Below are 19,486 nucleotides of genomic sequence, written 5' to 3' on the forward strand. Positions count from 1 at the left end.
GGCACCTCACTGCCCACGCCCCCACCCCTGGGTGAGGCAGGCACCTCACTGCCCACGAGGAGGGGGTTGCCTCGGGTTCGCAGACCTGCGCACAAAGCTCAGAAATGCAGACTTCTGCCTTCAGACTGAAGCAGTGTATGAACTCAGTGCTGACATATTCCAGGGCACTGGAGGATGAACACAACACACCCTGATGAATCACGGTCTGGCAGCTGCACCCGTCTAAATTCTCTTGAATAAACAGAACGTAGATGCTGACAGTGAAGCTGAGGTGCAGCCTGATCCATGGGAGAGGCTGTAATAACAAAGCAGAGATTGATTTACTGCACGACTAACACTTCAGAAGGGCCACCAAAGCACTGAAACAGAATATGGCCTCACCCACTGCAGTCAGCCACACGGACACCGTCCCACCTTCTGTCACTGACCAGGGAACAAAGGAGAGGAGTACCCTCATCGCAAAACCAACCTTCCAAACTGTGGGCACAGTGACTAAACTCCATCCTCCCGTCTCACACCTGGAGCTGCTCAACATTACTATCCCCAGACACTCAGCTTGGAACAAAAATCATTGATTCACCAGCAACTACTGAATGATTTTTTTCAAGTTCCCTCCGACAATATTTATTTATAATTTACAAAACTTCTGTAACTAAATCCAATGTGAATGTGACTCATTTACACAAAAGAAAGACTGTCGGAATCTGACACAAACACACACTCGCACGCACACACACTATTCCTTTCATGGTTTCTTCACTCCTGATAACTTTCCCGGCTTCTTCTCTTGTCCTCTGTTGGCTCCGGTCACTCCACGGCCACGCCCACCAAACACACCTGCCAACAGGAAACAGCACCGGGTTACACTGGCCATTCACACTACGGTAACTTCAAAACATTGTGTTGTCCTGGGTGCCGACTCTCCCTAGGGTACGGATTCCCCGGGTGCCCATTGCTCCCCGAACCTTGCATTTGAGGTTGAAAAGTCAATCCCATTCAATAATCACATAGGCTGCCAAGAGGAGCAGGTGCTCACCAGTCAGTGTCCTCCCAGTCAGAAGATTGTGGATTCAGCAGCCTCTCTAGAGATGTGAGGCCATTATTGAAGCTGACACACCCAGTGCAGTATTGAGCAAGTGCTGCACTGTTGGAAGTTCTGACTTTCAGACGGTACGATAATCAAACTGTCAGTTCTCAGTTCACCCAAGTAAATGTGAAAGGTCCCACGGGCGCTATATCAATGAAGAGCAAATGCGCTCTCTCTGGTGTCCTGGCCATATCTGGGACTCAGGAGTATGGACCCCCTTCCCCAGGCCAAGCCTAGGGCTCAGGGGCAGTGACCCTCCCCTCCACTCTGGGGCAGGGGGCAGTGAGCCGCCCCTCCCCTGGGACTGAGGGGGGGGGGGGGGGGGCTGTGACCCGCCCCTCCCCCGGGATTCGGGGGGGGCTGTGACCCGCCCCTCCCCCTCCCCCGGGACTCGGGGGGGGCTGTGACCCGCCCCTCCCCCGACCCCGGGACTCGGGGGGCTGTGACCCGCCCCTCCCCCGGGATTCGGGGGGGGCTGTGACCCGCCCCTCCCCCTCCCCTGGGACTCGGGGGGCTGTGACCCGCCCCACCCCCTCCCACTCCCCCTCGACTCGGGGGGCTGTGACCCGCCCCTCCCCCGGTACTCGGGGGGCTGTGACCCACCCCTCCCACTCCCCCGGTACTCGGGGGGCTGTTACCCGCCCCTCCCCCTCCCCTGGGACTCGGGGGGCTGTGACCCACCCCTCCCCCTCCCCCTCCCCCGGTACTCGGGGGGCTGTGACCCGCCCCTCCCACTCCCACTCCACCTCGACTCGGCGGGCTGTTACCCGCCCCTCCCCCGACCCCAGGACTCGGGGGGCTGTGACCAGCCCCTCCCCCGACCCTGGGACTCGGGGGGCTGTGACCCGCCCCTCCCCCGACCCCGGGACTCGGGGGGCTGTGACCAGCCCCTCCCCCGACCCTGGGACTCGGGGGGCTGTGACCCGCCCCTCCCCCGACCCCGGGACTCGGGGGGGCTGTGACCCGCCCCTCCCCCGACCCCGGGACTCGGGGGGGCTGTGACCCGCCCCTCCCCCGACCCCGGGACTCGGGGGGCTGTGACCCGCCCCTCCCCCGACCCCGGGGGGCTGTGACCCGCCCCTCCCCCGACCCCAGGACTCGGGGGGCTGTGACCCGCCCCTCCCCCGACCCCGGGACTCGGGGGGGCTGTGACCCGCCCCTCCCCCGACCCCGGGACTCGGGGGGGGGCTGTGACCCGCCCCTCCCCCGACCCCGGGACTCGGGGGGGGCTGTGACCCGCCCCTCCCCCGACCCCGGGACTCGGGGGGCTGTGACCCGCCCCTCCCCCGGGATTCGGGGGGGGCTGTGACCCACCCCTCCCACTCCCCCGGTACTCGGGGGGCTGTTACCCGCCCCTCCCCCTCCCCTGGGACTCGGGGGGCTGTGACCCGCCCCTCCCCCTCCCACTCCCCCTCGACTCGGGGGGCTGTGACCCGCCCCACCCCCTCCCACTCCCCCTCGACTCGGGGGGCTGTGACCCGCCCCACCCCCTCCCACTCCCCCTCGACTCGGGGGGCTGTGACCCACCCCTCCCCCTCCCCCGGTACTCGGGGGGCTGTGACCCGCCCCTCCCTCTCCCACTCGACTCGGGGGGCTGTGACCCGCCCCTCCCACTCCCACTCCACCTCGACTCGGCGGGCTGTTACCCGCCCCTCCCCTGACCCCAGGACTCGGGGGGCTGTGACCAGCCCCTCCCCCGACCCTGGGACTCGGGGGGCTGTGACCCGCCCCTCCCCCGACCCCGGGACTCGGGGGGCTGTGACCCGCCCCTCCCCCGACCCCGGGACTCGGGGGGACTGTGACCCACCCCTCCCCCGACCCCGGGACTCGGGGGGGCTGTGACCCGCCCCTCCCCCGACCCCGGGACTCGGGGGGCTGTGACCCGCCCCTCCCCCGACCCTGGGACTCGGGGGGCTGTGACCCGCCCCTCCCCCGACCCCGGGACTCGGGGGGCTGTGACCCGCCCCTCCCCCGACCCCGGGACTCGGGGGGACTGTGACCCACCCCTCCCCCGACCCCGGGACTCGGGGGGGCTGTGACCCGCCCCTCCCCCGACCCCGGGACTCGGGGAGGCTGTGACCCGCCCCTCCCCCGACCCCGGGAGGCTGTGACCCGCCCCTCCCCCGACCCCGGTACTCGGGGAGGCTGTGACCCGCCCCTCCCCCGACCCCGGGACTCGGGGAGGCTGTGACCCGCCCCTCCCCCGACCCCGGTACTTGGGGGGCTGTGACCCGCCCCTCCCCCGACCCCGGGACTCGGGGTCCTGTGACCCGCCCCTCCCCCGACCCCGGTACTCGGGGGGCTGTGACCCGCCCCTCCCCCGACCCCGGTACTCGGGGGGCTGTGACCCGCCCCTCCCCCGACCCCGGGACTCGGGGGGGCTGTGACTCGCCCCTCCCCCGACCCCGGGACTCGGGGGGGCTGTGACCCGCCCCTCTCCCGACCCCGGGACTCGGGGTCCTGTGACCCACCCCTCCCCCGACCCCGGGACTCGGGGGGGCTGTGACCCGCCCCTCTCCCGACCCCGGGACTCGGGGTCCTGTGACCCTGGCCAATATTCAATTCTTAGTTTAGACACAGGGGTCATCGTGAAGGTAGAACCTTGAGTTGACCCGAGGACAGGGATGTGACACACAGACCCAGCTCACCCCAGGAGAGTAACATGTTGCTCAGCTCCAGCTGGCACAGGGGGGCCTTTGGCCCAGTTCGATGTTACGCTCGTGGAGGAGAGAGGGGACAAAGGAATCATGGTGCAATATTCCTGTTTATTTAACAGCCCGTCTTCAAGCTGGGCAAGAGGAAGAGGGAAGTGAGTTGAAGAACCGCCCATGCTGCCACCCTCTAGTCACAGGTAAACCCAGAGCGGAACATTACCTCTGCCAGCACCAGCACCTGCTCCCCGCCCTTTCTGTTGTTGCTGCTGCTTCTGTTGCTGGATGCCACGACCTCTGCCCTTTGATACCACCTCTTCTTTCACCATGTCAATGATTTCATCGGGGATGCGGAGGTACTTAATGGTGCTGCCACGAATATAACATTCTGGCATTTTCCAGAACTTATCTCCATCCTGTAAAGCAGGGAAATAGTGATGACACAGACAGCTTTGGTAACAATACTCCAATCAATTAAAGGGAGTTAACAGTTGCAGTCTGAGTGACGCCTCCAACATCAGCACAGTATTTCATTACCCTTCATAGAACATAACCAACTGTAATTACCTACCATCAAAACAGCCAAGACACAGTTACAGCATGTGTGCTGCTAATGCACAATCGGGGGGCGGAATCCACATTTAATGGAAGTAATTAACAAATAGCAATCCACAACTTGTCCAGAACTCTTAATACATCCGCCTAAATTATTTCTATACCAACACACATTACTGAACCCCAGTGTTATACAGTGACAGACCTGTCCCCACCAGTACTGTACCCCAGTGTTATACAGTGACAGACCTGTCCCCACCAGTACTGTACCCCAGTGTTATACAGTGACAGACCTGTCCCCACCAGTACTGTACCCCAGTGTTATACAGTGACAGACCTGTCCCCACCAGTACTGTACCCCAGTGTTATACAGTGACAGACCTGTCCCCACCAGTACTGTACCCCAGTGTTATACAGTGACAGACCTGTCCCCACCAGTACTGTACCCCAGTGTTATACAGTGACAGACCTGTCCCCACCAGTACTGTACCCCAGTGTTATACAGTGACAGACCTGTCCCCACCAGTACTGTACCCCAGTGTTATACAGTGACAGACCTGTCCCCACCAATACTGTACCCCAGTGTTATACAGTGACAGACCTGTCCCCACCAGTACTGTACCCCAGTGTTATACAGTGACAGACCTGTCCCCACCAGTACTGTACCCCAGTGTTATACAGTGACAGACCTGTCCCCACCAGTACTGTACCCCAGTGCTATACAGTGACAGACCTGTCCCCACCAGTACTGTACCCCAGTGTTATACAGTGACAGACCTGTCCCCACCAGTACTGTACCCCAGTGTTATACAGTGACAGACCTGCCCCCACCAGTACTGTACCTCAGTGTTATACAGTGACAGACCTGTCCCCACCAGTACTGTACCCAAGTGTTATACAGTGACAGACCTGTCCCCACCAGTACTGTACCCCAGTGTTATACAATGACAATTCTTAAATTAATTCTTTAAAGAATTATTACATAGTTTAGAGCAACTATACATTCCTTCTAGGCACAAAAGCCCAAAAAAATTCAGTCAACTGTGGCTAACAAAGAAGTTTAAGGATTGTATAAGATTAAAAGAAAAGACCTATAAAGTTGTGAGAATAGTAGTAAACCTGAGGATTGGAAGGATTTTAGAATAGAGCAAAGGAGGACCAAGATACAGATAAAAGGGAGAATAGGATATGAATGTAAATTAGCAAAAACATAAAACGGACTGAGAAAGCTTCTATAGGTATGTAAAGAGGAAATGTTTGATTAAGACAAATGTGGGTCCACTACATGCTGAGTCAGGAGAATTTATAATGGGGAATAAAGAAATGGCAGAGAAGCTAAACGATTAAGATAACAAATGCTGGAAAGGCTCAGCAGGGCCAGCAGCATCTGTGGAGAGAAAAACAGTTAACAGTTCGAGTCCGTATGACTCTTCTTCAGTACAGCATCCGCAGTATTTCGCTTTTAAGCTAAGTGATTACTTTGCTTCACTAAGGAACGTACAAGAAATCTCCCAAAATTAGAGATCTGAGGGTTCAGAGAGAATGAGGAATTAAAGGAAATTTATAAGACCATAAGACGTAGGAGCAGAAGTAGGCTATTCGGCCCATCAAGTCTGTTCCGCCATTCAATGAGATCATGGCTGATCTGATAATCCTCAACTCCACTTTCCTGACTTTTCCCCATAACCCTTGATTCCCTTACTGATTAAAAATCTGTCAATCCACAGATTCATTACCCTCTGAGAGATGAAATTCCTCCTCATCTCTGTGTTAAATGGATGACCCCTTACTCTGAAATTATGCCCTCTGGTCCTACTCTCCCACAAGGAGAAACCACCTCTCAGCATCTACCCTGTCAAGCCCCCTAAGAATCTTATATGTTTCAATAAGGTCACCTCTTAGTCTTCTAAACTCCAATGAGTACAGGCCCAACCTACTCAACCTCTCCTCATAAGAAAATCCCTCCATACCCAGGATCAACCTAGTGAATCTTCTCTGGACTGCCTCCAATGCCAGTATATCTTTCCTTAGATAAGGGTACCAAAACTGTTCAGTATTCTAGGTGTGGTCTAACTAGTGCCTTGTATAGTTTTAGCAAGACTTCCCTATTTTTATGCTCCATTCCCTTTGAAATAAAGGCCAACATTCCATTTGCCTTCCCTATTATCTGAACTTGTATACTAGCTTTTTGGGATTCATGCACGAGGACTCCCAAATCTCTCTGTGCTGCAGCTTTCTGCAGTCTTTCTCCATTTAAATAATATTCAGCTCCTCTATTCTTCCTGCCAAAGTGCATAACCTCACATTTTCCCACATTATATTCCGTCTGCCAAGTTTTTGCCCATTTACCTAACCTGTCTATATCCCTCTGTAGACTCTTTTGTGTCATCCTCACCACTTGCCTTCCCACCTATTTTTGTGTCATCTGCAAATGTGGCGATAGAACATTCACTTCCCTCATCTAAGCCATTAATATATATTGTAAATAATTGTGGCCCCAGCACTGATCACTGTGGTACTCCACTAGTTACAGGTTGCCATCCTGAAAATCCCTCCTTATCCCAACTCTCTGTCTTCTATTAGTTAGCCAGTCCTCTATCCATGCTAATATACTACCCTCAACACCATGGGTTCTTATCTTATTAAGTAGCCTTAGGTGTGATACCTTATTAAACCTTTTGGAAATCCAAATGTATTACATCTGCTGGTTCCCCTTTATCTATCCTGCTTGTTACCTCCTCAATGAATTCTAATAAATTTGTCAGACACGATTTCCCCCTTCATGAAGCTATGCTGACTCTGCTTGATTGTATAATGCTTTTCTAAAAGCTCTGCTATTACATCCTTTATAATAGACTCTAACATTTTCCCAAAAATGAATGTTAAGCTAACTGGCCTATAAATATTAGTAAGAAGGTTGTATTGGAGAAATTAACTGGATGGAAGGTTTAAAAGTCCTCAGGACCTGATATTCTACATCCCAAGCAATGTGCTTGACTCTTAAATGCTCTCTGAAATAGCTGAGCAAGCCACTCAGTTGTATCAAACTGCTACAAAGTCTCAAAAAAGGAATGAAACTGGATGGACCACCCAGCATTGACTACCCAGCATCGACCAAGGCACCGGAAACGACAATGGCAATCTCAGCCCTGTCAACCCTGCAAAGTCCTCCTTACTAACATCTGGGGGCTAGTAATCCTCACGGAAATCATACCTTAAATATAATGTCCCAGACACTACCATCCCTGGGTTTGTCCTGTCCCACCGGCAGGACAGACCCAGCTGAGGTGGCAGCACAGTGGTATACAGTCGGGAGGGAGTTGCCCTGGGAGTCCTCAACATCGACTCCAGACCCCATGAAGTCTCGTGGCATCAGGTCAAACATGGGCAGGGAAACCTCCTGTTGATTACTGTTACGGCCCTCCCTCAGCTAATGAATCAGTGCTCCTCCGTGTTGAACACCACTTGGAGGAAGCACCGAGGGTGGCAAAGGCGCTGAATGTTCTCTGGGCGAGGGACCTCAATGTCCATCACCAAGAGTGGCTCGGTAGCACCACCACTGACCGAGCTGGCCGAGTCCTAAAGGACATAGCTGCTAGACTGGGTGTGCGACAGGTGGTGAGGGAACCAACAAGAGGGAAAAACATACTTGACCTCATCCTCACCAACCTACCTGCCAAAGATGCATCTGTCCATGACAGCATCAGTAGGAGTGACCACCGCACAGTCGTTGTGGAGACGAAGTCCCGCCTTCACATTGAGGATACCCTCCATTGTGTTGTGTGGCACTACCACCGTGCTCAATGGGATAGATTTCGAACAGATCTACCAACTCAAGACTGGGGAATCCATGAGTGCTGTGGGCCATCAGCAGCAGCAGAATTGTACTCAAACACAATCTGTAACCTCATGGCCCGGCATACCCCCATTCTACCATTACCACCAAGCCAGGGGATCAACCCTGATTCAATGAAGAGTGCAGGAGGGCATGCCAGGAGTAGCACCAGGCATACCTAAAAATGAGGTGTCAACCTGGTGAAGCGATAATACAGGGCTACTTGTGTGCCAAACAGCATAAGCAGCAAGTGATAGAGCTAATCGATCCCACAACCAGTGGATCCAATCTAAGCTTTACAGTCCTGCCACATCCAGTCGTGAATAGTGGTGGACAATTAAACAACTGGCTAGAGGAGGTGGCTCCACAAATATCCCTATCCTCAATGATGGGGCAGCCCAGCACATCAGTGCAAAAGTTAAGGCTAAAGCATTTGCTACAATCTTCAGCCAGAAGTGCCGAGTGGATGATCCATCTCAGCCACCTCCAGAGGTCCCCAGCATCACGGGTGCCAGTCTTCAGCCAAATCGAATCACTCCACGTGATATCAAGAAACAGCTGAAGACACTGGATAGTGCAAAGGCTATGGGCCCTGACAATATTCCGGCAAAAGTACTGAAGACTTTTGCTCCAGAACTTGCTGCACCCCAGTACACCTACAATACTGGCATCTACCCGGCTATGTGGAAAATTGCCCAGGTATGTCCTGTACACAAAAAGCAGGATTATTCCAAACCAGCCAAATACCGCCCCATCAGTCTACTCTCCATCATCAGTAAAGTAATGGAAGGGGTCATCAACAGTGCTATCAAGCGGCACTTACTTAGCAATAACCTGCTCACTGATGCCCAGTTTGGGTTCCACCAGGACCACTCAGCTCCTGACCTCATTACAGCCTTGGTTCAAACATGGACAAAAGAGCTAAACTCCCGCGTTGAGGCAAGAGTGACTGCCCTTGACACCAAGGCCGCATTTGATTGAGTGTGGCATCAAGGAGCCCTAGCAAAACTAGAGTCAAGAGGAATCAAGGGGAAAATTCTCCGCCGGTTTTAGTCATACCTAGCACAAAGGAAGATGGTTGTGGTTGTTGGAGGTCAGTTAACTCAGCTCCAGGACATCACTGCAGGAGTTCCTCAGGGTAACGTCCTCGGCCCAACCATCTTCAGCTGCTTCATCAATAACCTTCCTTCCATCATAAGGTCAGAAGTGGGGATGTTCGCTGATGATTGTACAATGTTCAGCACCATTTGCAACTCCTTCATGTCCAAATGCAGCAAGAGCTGGACAATGTCCAGGCTTGGGCTGACAAGTAGCAAGTAACATTTGTGCCACACACGTGCCAGGCAATGACCATCTCCAACAAGAGAGAATCTAACCATCGGCCCTTGACGTTCAATGGTATTACCATCACTGAATCCCCAACTATCAACATCGTGAGGGTTACCAATGACCAGAAAAGGAACTGGACTAACCATATAAATACTGTGGCTACAAGAGTAGATCAGAGGCTAGGAATCCTGCAATGAGTAACTCACCTCCTGACTCCCCAAAGCCTGTCCACCATCTATAAGGCACAAGTCAGGAGTGTGATGGAATACTCTCCATTTGCCTAGATGAGTGCAGCTCTCACAACACTCAAGAAGCTGGACACCATCCAGGACAAAGCAGCTGCTTGACTGACATCACATCCACAAACACTGACTCCCTCCACCACCAACGCACAGTAGCAGCAGTGTGTACCATCTACAAGATGCACTGCAGGAATTCACCAAGACTCCTTAGACAGCATCTTCCAAACCCACACACACTATCATCTAGAAGGACAAGGTCAGCAGGCACATGGGAACACCACCACCTGGAAGTTCTCCTCCAAGTTGCTCACCATCCTGATTTGGAAATGTATCACCGTTCCTTCACTGTTGCTGGGTCAAAATCCTGGAACTCCCACCCTAACAGCACTGTGGATGTACCTACACCACATAGACTGCAGCGGTTCAAGAAGGCAGTTCACCACCACCTTCTCAAGGGCAACTACAAATGCGCAATGTGGGATGAAGCCCACATCCCGTGAATGAATAATAAAGAAAAATCCCAGATTGTTGAAGTGGTTGCAATAGAGATAGTGGATGCATTGGTGATTATTTTCCAAAATTCTATTGATTCTGGAATGGTTCCTGCATGTTTGAAAGGTAACAAATGTCACCCCACTATCACGATCTGATTGGGCATAGTCAGCATGGATTTGCGAATGGGAAATCATATTTGACGAACTTGTTGGGAGTTTTTTGAAGATGTTATTAACAAAATTGATAAAGGAGAGTCGATGGATGTAGTATACTTGGATTTTCAGAAGGCTTTGGATAAAGTCCCCCACAGGAGGTTGATTAGCAAAATAAAAGCACATGGGATAGGAGGCAATATATTGGCATGGATTAAAGTTTGGCCAACAGGCAGAAAACAGAGTGTAGGAATAAACAGGTCATTCTCACACTAGCAGGCTGTGACTAATGGGGTACCGCAAGGATCAGTACTTGGGCCCCAGCTGTTCACTATATATATATCAATGATTTGGATGTGGGGACCAAATGTAATATTTCCAAGTTCGCGGATGACACAAAGCCAGGCGGGAATGTGTTCTGAGGAAGATGCAAAGCTGCTTCAAAGAGATTTGGACAGACTTAGTGAGTGGGCAAGAACATGGCAGATGGAATATCATGTGGAAAAATGTGAGGTTATCCACTTTGGCAGGAGCAACAAATGTGCAGAGTATTTCTTAAATGGTAAGCGATTAGGAAGTGTAGATGTACAAAGGGACCAGGGACCTGAAAGCTAACATGCAGGTGCAGCAGGCAATTAGGAAGGCTAATGCTATGTTAGCCTTTATCCCAAGAGGATTTGAGTGCAGGAGTAGTGAAGTCTTGCTTCAATTGGATAGAAGCTTGGTTAGACCGCACCTGGAGCACTGTGTGCAATTTTGGTCCCCTTACCTCGGAAATGATATTAATGCCATCAGGGTAGTACAACAAAGGTTCACCAGACTTGTTCTCGGGATGGCGGGACTGTCTTATGAAGAGAGATTGGGCAAACTGGGCCTGTATTCTCTAGAGTTTTGAAGAATGAGAGGTGATCCCATTGAAACCTACAAAATACTTAAAGGAATGGACAGGGTAGATGCAGGTAAGATGTTTCCCCTGGTTGGGAAGTCCAGAATCAGGGGACACAATTTCAAAATAAGGGGGAACCCGCTTAGGACCGAGATGAGGAGAATGTTTTTACTCAGAGGGTTGTGAATCTTTGGGATTCTCTACCCCAGAGGGCTATGGAAGCTCAGTCATTGAGTATGTTTAAAGCAGAGATTGACAGATTTCTAAATACCAAATGAAAAAGGGATTTAAAAAAAAAAATTCATTTACAGGATGTCAGACGGTCGCTGGCTAGGCCAGCATTTATTGCCCATCCCTAATTGCCCTTGAGAAGGTGGTGGTGAGCTGCCTTCTTGAACCTCTGCAGTCCATGTGGTGTAGGTACATCCACAGTGCTGTTAGGGAGGGAGTTCCAGGATTTTGACCCAGCAACAGTGAAGGAACAGCGATATATTTCCAAGTCAGGATGGTGAGTGGCTTGGAGGGGAACTTGCAGGTGGTGGTGTTCCCATCTATCTGCTGCCCTTGTCCTTCTAGGTGGTAGTGGTCGTGGGTTTGGAAGGTGCTGCCTAAGGAGCCTTGGTGAATTCCTGCAGTGCATCTTGTAGATGGTACACACTGCTGCTAATGTGCATCGGTAGCGGAGGGAGTGAATGTTTGAGGGTGGGGTGCCAATCAACCGGCTGTTTTGTACTGAATGGTGTGAAGCTTCTTCCGTGTTGTTGGAGCTGTAAATGGGGATAGTGTGGGAAAAGGCATTGAAGTGGATGATTAGCAATGATCATATTGAAGGCTGAGCAGGCTTAATTTGCTGAATGGCCTATTCTTGCTCCTACATTCTTATGACAGACCTGTCCCCACCAGTACTGTACTCCAGTGTTATACAGTGACAGACCTGTCCCCACCAGTACTGTACCCCGGTGTTATACAGTGACAGACCTGCATCCACCAGTACTGTACCCCAGTGTTATACAGTGACAGACCTGACCCACCAGTACTGTACCCCAGTGTTATACAGTGACAGACCTGTCCCCACCAGTACTGTACTCCAGTGTTATAGTGACAGACCCGTCCCCACCAGTACCGTACCCCAGTGTTATACAGTGACAGACCTGTCCCCACCAGTACTGTACCCCAGTGTTATACAGTGACAGACCTGTCCCCACCAGTACTGTACCCCAGTGTTATACAGTGACAGACCCGTCCCCACCAGTACTGTACCCAGTGTTATACAGTGACAGACCCGTCCTCACCAGTACTGTACCCCAGTGTTATACAGTGACAGACCCGTCCCCACCAGTACTGTACCCCAGTGTTATACAGTGACAGACCTGTACTAGAAGTGTGATAATTGTTGTTGTACAGGATATTAATGCAGACTTCCCGAGAGTGAACGCAGTGTACAGCTAAAGATCCCTTTGCCCTAAGCTTGGCCTCTGCTGCCACCCAGTGGCTGCAAACAGACTTGCTAGAAACCTTTTTTATCCTTTCATGGGATGTGAGCGTCGCTCATCCCCAATTGCCCTTGAGGTGGTGGTGGTGAGTTTCCTTATTAAACTGCTGCAGTCTGTGGTGTTGGTACACCCAGTGCCGTTCGCGAGGGTGTTCCAGGGTTTTGACCAGTGACGGTGAAGGAACGGTGATATAGTTCCAAGTCAGGAAACTCATCTTGTTCTAGCCAGCAGCCAAGCAGGCCAGGGAGCAGGTGCTGGCTTCAGGTGAGATACAGTTTCAGTTACTCACAGCCCTCGCACACTTCACCCAAATGGCCCTGCTTCACAATCATACAAGTCACTGAGCCTCTCACCTGGATTAGTTGCCCGAGGGCCACGGGCCCAGATGCTTCCCAATTACCTCCAGATCATCCTGGAAAACTCAATGCCCTCCTGGATTGGCTCCTCAAGCAACAACAGGAAGCCGTTGGGATGCCAGTGGTATCACTGGTTGAGCTTTTGTACGAGTGTCGCTGTGTGCTTTTTGGGGTTGATAAGCCTTTGGTGCTGGCAATCTGCAACTAAGAGCAACCCCCCTCTCCCCCGAAATCTACCCTTGGGTATGAAGGGTAGGGAAGGTGGGTCAGAGAGAGTATTTGCACCACTTTGGAGGGAAACAGAAGCGCTGTGCATTTGTCAGTGGCTTTTTGGGGCTTTGCAGTGTCCTGAACTGAGTGACACGGTGCTTCATTTGTCAGCTTAATCTAGACAATGTGAGCATTAGGAGCAGAAAGGGGAAATTTCTCACACACTGGAATATTAGATTTCACCAAAGATCACCAGGGCCAAGCTAATCACCATATTTCACAGGGGATTGAGTAATCAGAGAGAAGAGAAATAAAAATGGGGAAAAAAAAACAGAGACAAGTTGGAGAATTTAGTTTTTGTTTCACTTTTACACAGTGAGCTGTTGAGATCTGGAAGGCGCTGCCTGAAAGGGCTGTGGAAGCAGATTCAAGAGTAACTTTCAAGAGTGAATTGGATAAATACTTGAAAAGGAAAAATTGCAGAATTATTGGAAGAGAGCAGGGGAAATGTTTCCAATTAGATAGCTCTTTCAAAGAGCTGGCACAGGCACAATGGGCTCTGCTATAAGGTTATGATCAAGCAGCACCAGGGAAATAGCAATAAAGAGCTCTGATGCGTAGCTAGTCTTGATAGCACGGGCATGATGGGCCCAATAGCCTCTCTCTGTGCCGCAATTTCTAGCATTGTGTGTGGAGACAGAGGATGGAAAAGGTTTTGCGAAGGAGGTGGTTGCACAAACAGGGTTCCTGTAAATCAGTTCACGGAAAACACGAGCTACAAAACAATCACTGAGCAACTTGGCTTTAACAAGACACCGAAAGTGCAATCTCCAGAATAGACAGTACAGGGAGAGGACAGACCCGGCATAACACTGGTTCCTCAAAGTGAAGGGGTAGAAACAGGACAATTGCTGGCCAGAAGCTAGATACTTTCGACAGGAAAACAGAGGGTCTTTAAAATTCTGAAGGGGATTAGTAGGGTAGACATAGGGGAGATGTTTCCACTTGTGAGGGAGATAAAAACTGGAGCTCATAAATAGAAAATAGTCACTATTAAATCTGACAAGAGAATTCAGGAGGAACTTTACCCAGAGGGGTGAGAATGTGGAACTCGTTACTACAGGGAGTGGTTGAAGTGAAGAGTATTGATATATTTAATGGGAAGCTGTACAAATATCTGAAGGAGAAAGGAATAGAGGGCTGTACTGGTGGGGTGAGAAGAAGGGGTGGGAGGAGCATAAACGCCAGCATGGACCTGCTGGGCAGAATGGCCTGTTTCTGCACTGAATTATCAATGTCATACAAATCAGAAACAGGAAGATCCCACACAGCCTGAAGGAGCCTTTGTGCAAATCTAGAGACACGACACTGTGCAATCTGATCCACAGAATAATATTTTACACAAAAACATGCTTATTTTCAAACGATTGGTTCTGCAAGTTTGAGTGACCATCCGGTTTCTCTGAGCTACTGATTCCCTCACTACCTCCTCACAATAAATAGTCAGCCAGTATTCCCTTTACAGCTAAACCACCGACAGCCATCACAACAAACAAGCCTGAAACTGTGTAAAAAAAAATCAAGAAGCATTAGCACTCCCTCCTGCCCGTTACTCTCTAAACAGCTTTGCCTTTGATAAGACTAGTATCGACCCCACATATTGACCACAAAAGCAGGGAAGTGATGCTGAAGCTGCATGAAGCTCTGGGTTAGGCCCCAACTAGAATATTGAGTCCAGTTTTGGTCACCACCGTTTTAGGAAGCACACGAGGGTCCTCGAGAGGGTGCAGAGCAGTTTACCAGAATGGTTCCAGGGATGGGGGATTTTAGCTACAAGGTTAAGTTGGAGAATCTGGGGTTATTCTCCTTGGAGCAAATGAGGTTGAGGGGAGATTTGATAGAGGTGTACAATTGGACAAGGGATACAAAGGAGTATGTGAGGAAGAACTTCATTTATGCAGCGAGTGGTAATGACCTGGAACTTGTTGCCAATGATTGGGGTAGAAGTTGGTATGATGGATGATTTCCAAAAGGAAACTGGATGGGCACTTGAGAAGTAATGGGACTGACTGCTCTACAGAGAGGTGTGGACATGATGGGCCAAATGGCCACCTTCTGTGCTGCAATGTCTATATGTTGATCACAATATTAGAGATTGCTGTTGTGAGGTGTTGCTGACATAGACTGGCTGCCTTATTGATATTGTCATTTCACTGCAAAATTAATTCATTGTGCTCAAGATGTTTCAATGACAGGGTAAGGCATTTTATAAATAATACTATTTATTCAGTACCAATGAACCATTCCTCAGAAACGGTTTTCTCCAATCTCTCCTTTGCAACCTAGGAACAGTAGGAGGCCATTCAGCTCCTTGGCCTTGTTCCACTGTTCAGTTAGATCCTGGCTGGTCTGCAACTTACCTCCATTTGCCCACCTTGATTCCCTTACCCAACAATGTATTAATGTTAGCTTTGAAATTTTCAATGGACCCGCAGCCTCAGAGTTTCAGCTTGGGGAAGTGTTCCAGATTCCCACTCTCCTTCATGTGACTCAGTCTCCCTACCTCTGTCACAGAACCTCCATAAAACCTCTCCCTTTAAAGCAAGTATTTATACTCAGCTTGAAGAAGTCTCAGACTCAAAACGTTAACTCTGTTTCTCTCTCCACAGATGCTGCCAGACCTGCTGCGTTTTTCCAGCATTTTCTGTTTTTATTTTGGATTTCCAGCATCCGCAGCATTTTGCTTTTATACTCAGCTTGCCTCTGCCTTGTGTGGTTTTACAGTTAAACTATTTATTGAAGGTTTTACACAGTCAATATTATCCAAAAGAAAAGCCACATACCCTGGACGTACAAATGACCTCTCGCAAGTTGATATTCATCCAGTTGTCACAGCTGACCAGATGACCATTGTACGTTTCTCCATTCTTCAACTCCACAAGCTGCCAAACACAAACACATCTTTTATTAAAGAAAGAGCGCCCGCCAAAGCGAGCTGCGCCCGCCAGAGCGCGCTGCGCCCCGCCAGAGCAGGAGCCAGAGCGCGCTGCGCCCCCGCCAGAGCAGGAGCCAGAGCGCGCTGCGCCCCGCCAGAGCAGGAGCCAGAGCGCGCTGCGCCCCCGCCAGAGCAGGAGCCAGAGCGCGCTGCGCCCCCGCCAGAGCAGGAGCCAGAGCGCGCTGCGCCCCCGCCAGAGCAGGTGCCAGAGCGAGCTCTCTTTGGACTGATCAACACCCGTTAATGCAGACGTCCCTTCAACCTGACTCACCATTGGATGATTCTGCGCCGTCTTCAGTAATGAGAGGGGAAGCTGAAATAAAGAAAAAAATTAATTAAATTTGGGAAGTAAGTTTCACTTGTCGAAACAATCAAAACCACAGCAGGACACAGAGTTCCAGAACTGCGCCTCCCCCATCAACAGAAGCTGAAACTCAGACTGGCCAGTCACTTCTAATTTCCCAACAATTACAGCACATGATCTTCCAGTAAGTACAGAGGCTTTGCTTCGGGCATCAAGAAGTGGAGATGTGAGATCTATCTGGCCGACACAATATATTCAATTCATTAAATCGTGCATTTGTATCCAGCTTTCTCCCGATGGCAATAACCCATCCAGCCTCATCCCACTCAATTGCCATTACTCTTCAAGCTTTGCCTATTTTTTAAATAGTATCTATGGCTTCTGCTTCAATGGTCTGTGGCAGAGAATTCCACATTCTCTTGGTATAAACAAAGATCTTTCTATTTTTGATCAACTTAAATTTGTGCCATCTCATTATAGCAATTACCATGGAAAACTATCACTCACTGTTCCTGGATCTAAACCCCTTGTGATATTGCAGACATCCAACACTCCTTCACCTTCTCAGCTCCAGTGATAGCTCCAAATGTTGAGTTTCTTCCTGCAACTGCAACTCCTTCTGCCCTGGTAAAATCCGGTGAATCTCTGCTGCACTAACCCCAATGTTTTTATACCTTTTCTATATCGAGACAACGCTGTCAACCCCAGTAAGGTACAAGATGATAACAAGCTCCTTGCTTTAGTAATTTTCACCTCCCGATGCGAAACCAAGGATTCCTCATTGTTTATTTTTAAATAAACAGCCATGACTGTCTCAGCTAGTCAGACAACTCTGAAATACCGTCCAACAGTGCAGGTTGTGCTAAATGTGTCATTTCAGCAACATGTCACTGTGAAGGTAACACTGCAGTAAGTTAACAGCAATGACAAAATACATGAATTGAAGCAAATCAAGAAAGTTCATTCCTCCCACTCCATTTCCTGACTTCTCGTCCCACTCTGCAGAGTTGAGGATTTGAAAGTTTTTAAATCTCTTCAACCAACTTCCAATGCAGAGATGACTCAGTAACCTGGAAATAAACTGCAACCATTTATTAGTGCTGGGGATTATGTTTAACAGGAGCCTCATCTTGGGATCCCTCCCAATCTTCTCAAAACATGCACAAACCCTGATTAAACAGAAACTAATGTACAAACCAGAATATAGCCATTTTAAAACTGTAAAAATATATATCACTAATATATTACAACCATTACAACTGTTTATGCTTCCTGACAACTTTTACCATGCAAAATCCCCATTTCCACATAACACTACAAGCAAGAGTGCGTAATGACAAGCTTACATGGGCAGTGTCCATTAGAAATGTTGACATGGAGAATGATGATAACAGAAAATACAAAAATAAGGACAGAAGTTCTTACTTTAAAATGGGATGTTAATTACAGCTACAATTATGACAACACAGCCCCCACCCAAGGTGCATGGCTGGGGAGACAGAACTGGGATTAACCGTGCAGCCACCACAGTGGAATATCCACAAACAGCACTCAAATGTACAAAAAGGAGCAAAACTTTGGGTGGGTATCAGAGAGCAGACCCCCCCCGTCCCCCCGGGTGGGTATCAGGGAGCAGACCCCCCCCTCCCCCCGGGTGGGTATCAGGGAGCAGACCCCCCCCTCCCCCCGGGTGGGTATCAGGGAGCAGACCCCCCCCCCTCCCCCCGGGTGGGTATCAGAGAGCAGACCCCCCCCCTCCCCCCGGGTGGGTATCAGGGAGCAGACCCCCCCCGGGTGGGTATCAGGGAGCAGACCCCCCCCCCCCCCCCGGGTGGGTATCAGGGAGCAGACCCCCCCCCCCTCCCCCCGGGTGGGTATCAGGGAGCAGACCCCCCCCACCCCCGGGTGGGTATCAGGGAGCAGACCCCCCCCGGGTGGGTATCAGGGAGCAGACCCCCCCCCCCCGGGTGGGTATCAGGGAGCAGACCCCCCCCGGGTGGGTATCAGGGAGCAGACCCCCCCCCCCCGGGTGGGTATCAGGGAGCAGACCCCCCCCCCCCCGGGTGGGTATCAGGGAGCAGACCCCCCCCCCCCCGGGTGGGTATCAGGGAGCAGACCCCCGGGTGGGTATCAGGGAGCAGACCCCCCCCCCCCCCCCGGGTGGGTATCAGGGAGCAGACCCCCCCGGGTGGGTATCAGGGAGCAGACCCCCCCCCCCCCCCGGGTGGGTATCAGGGAGCAGACCCCCCCCCCTGGGTGGGTATCAGGGAGCAGACCCCCCCCCCCCCCGGGTGGGTATCAGGGAGCAGACCCCCCCCCCCCCCGGGTGGGTATCAGGGAGCAGACCCCCCCCCCCCCGGGTGGGTATCAGGGAGCAGACCCCCCCCCCCCCGGGTGGGTATCAGGGAGCAGACCCCCCCCCCCATTTACATTCACCACACTCTCTCCCTCCCTCACTCTCCGTCTCGCTATCGCGTTCTCACCATTTTTTCCGCCTCTGCTGCAACCGAACCTGCTGGCCCCGCCTCCTACCTTAATTGACAACTGGATTCACCAATCAGCGGCCGCGCTGCCGGGCGCAGCCAGTCATCGCCGTGAGCAAGTTTGGCTGCCGCGAGAGCGCCGTAAAATGTATTTAGCCGGTGGGAGAGTGGAGAGCTGTCGTGAAGTGGGGCCTGGTCAGGGCGGAGAGGCCTGGGGTTCCAGTGAGCGTTTCGCCGGCAGCTGGAGGCGGCTTGTGTGGGGGGGGGGGGTTGTGGCTTTAGGATGTCTAGACTTGACTATAGTGTTAACACCCGGAGACTTCAGCTCATCCAAAACTCAGCTCCTAACTCGACCCAATCCAGCCCCTGACTGACCCACACTGGCTCCTGGTTCACCCCCACCTCCCGTTTAA

The 19,486-nt window shown here is 51.5% G+C and overlaps 2 protein-coding genes across 4 annotated transcripts in view; both read right to left on the reverse strand.

Moving 5' to 3' along the window:
• sac3d1 (SAC3 domain containing 1) overlaps positions 1–19,486 on the reverse strand; it is a 512,754-nt gene that overhangs the window by 94,373 nt on the left and 398,895 nt on the right. The gene's annotated exons all lie outside the window — the stretch shown is intronic.
• Positions 595–19,268, reverse strand: lsm4 (LSM4 homolog, U6 small nuclear RNA and mRNA degradation associated). 3 transcript variants are annotated; one of them, XM_078556149.1, is made up of 5 exons: positions 19,074–19,268; positions 16,558–16,599; positions 16,135–16,233; positions 3,962–4,154; positions 595–837 (listed from the first exon to the last, which is right to left on the reverse strand). In XM_078556149.1, the coding sequence occupies exons 1-5, from the start codon at positions 19,074–19,076 to the stop codon at positions 746–748; spliced, it is 429 nt and encodes a 142-aa protein (XP_078412275.1). In that variant the 5' UTR covers positions 19,077–19,268; the 3' UTR covers positions 595–745. The 3 variants fall into 3 exon arrangements, with proteins under 3 accessions (XP_078412275.1, XP_078412276.1, XP_078412274.1); XM_078556150.1 differs by having other exon boundaries at positions 19,048–19,108; XM_078556148.1 differs by lacking the exon at positions 19,074–19,268 and adding an exon at positions 17,937–17,986.

The sequence above is a fragment of the Cetorhinus maximus genome, chromosome 13 (genome assembly GCF_964194155.1).
Source record: "Cetorhinus maximus chromosome 13, sCetMax3.hap1.1, whole genome shotgun sequence".
Classification (NCBI taxonomy): domain Eukaryota; kingdom Metazoa; phylum Chordata; class Chondrichthyes; order Lamniformes; family Cetorhinidae; genus Cetorhinus; species Cetorhinus maximus.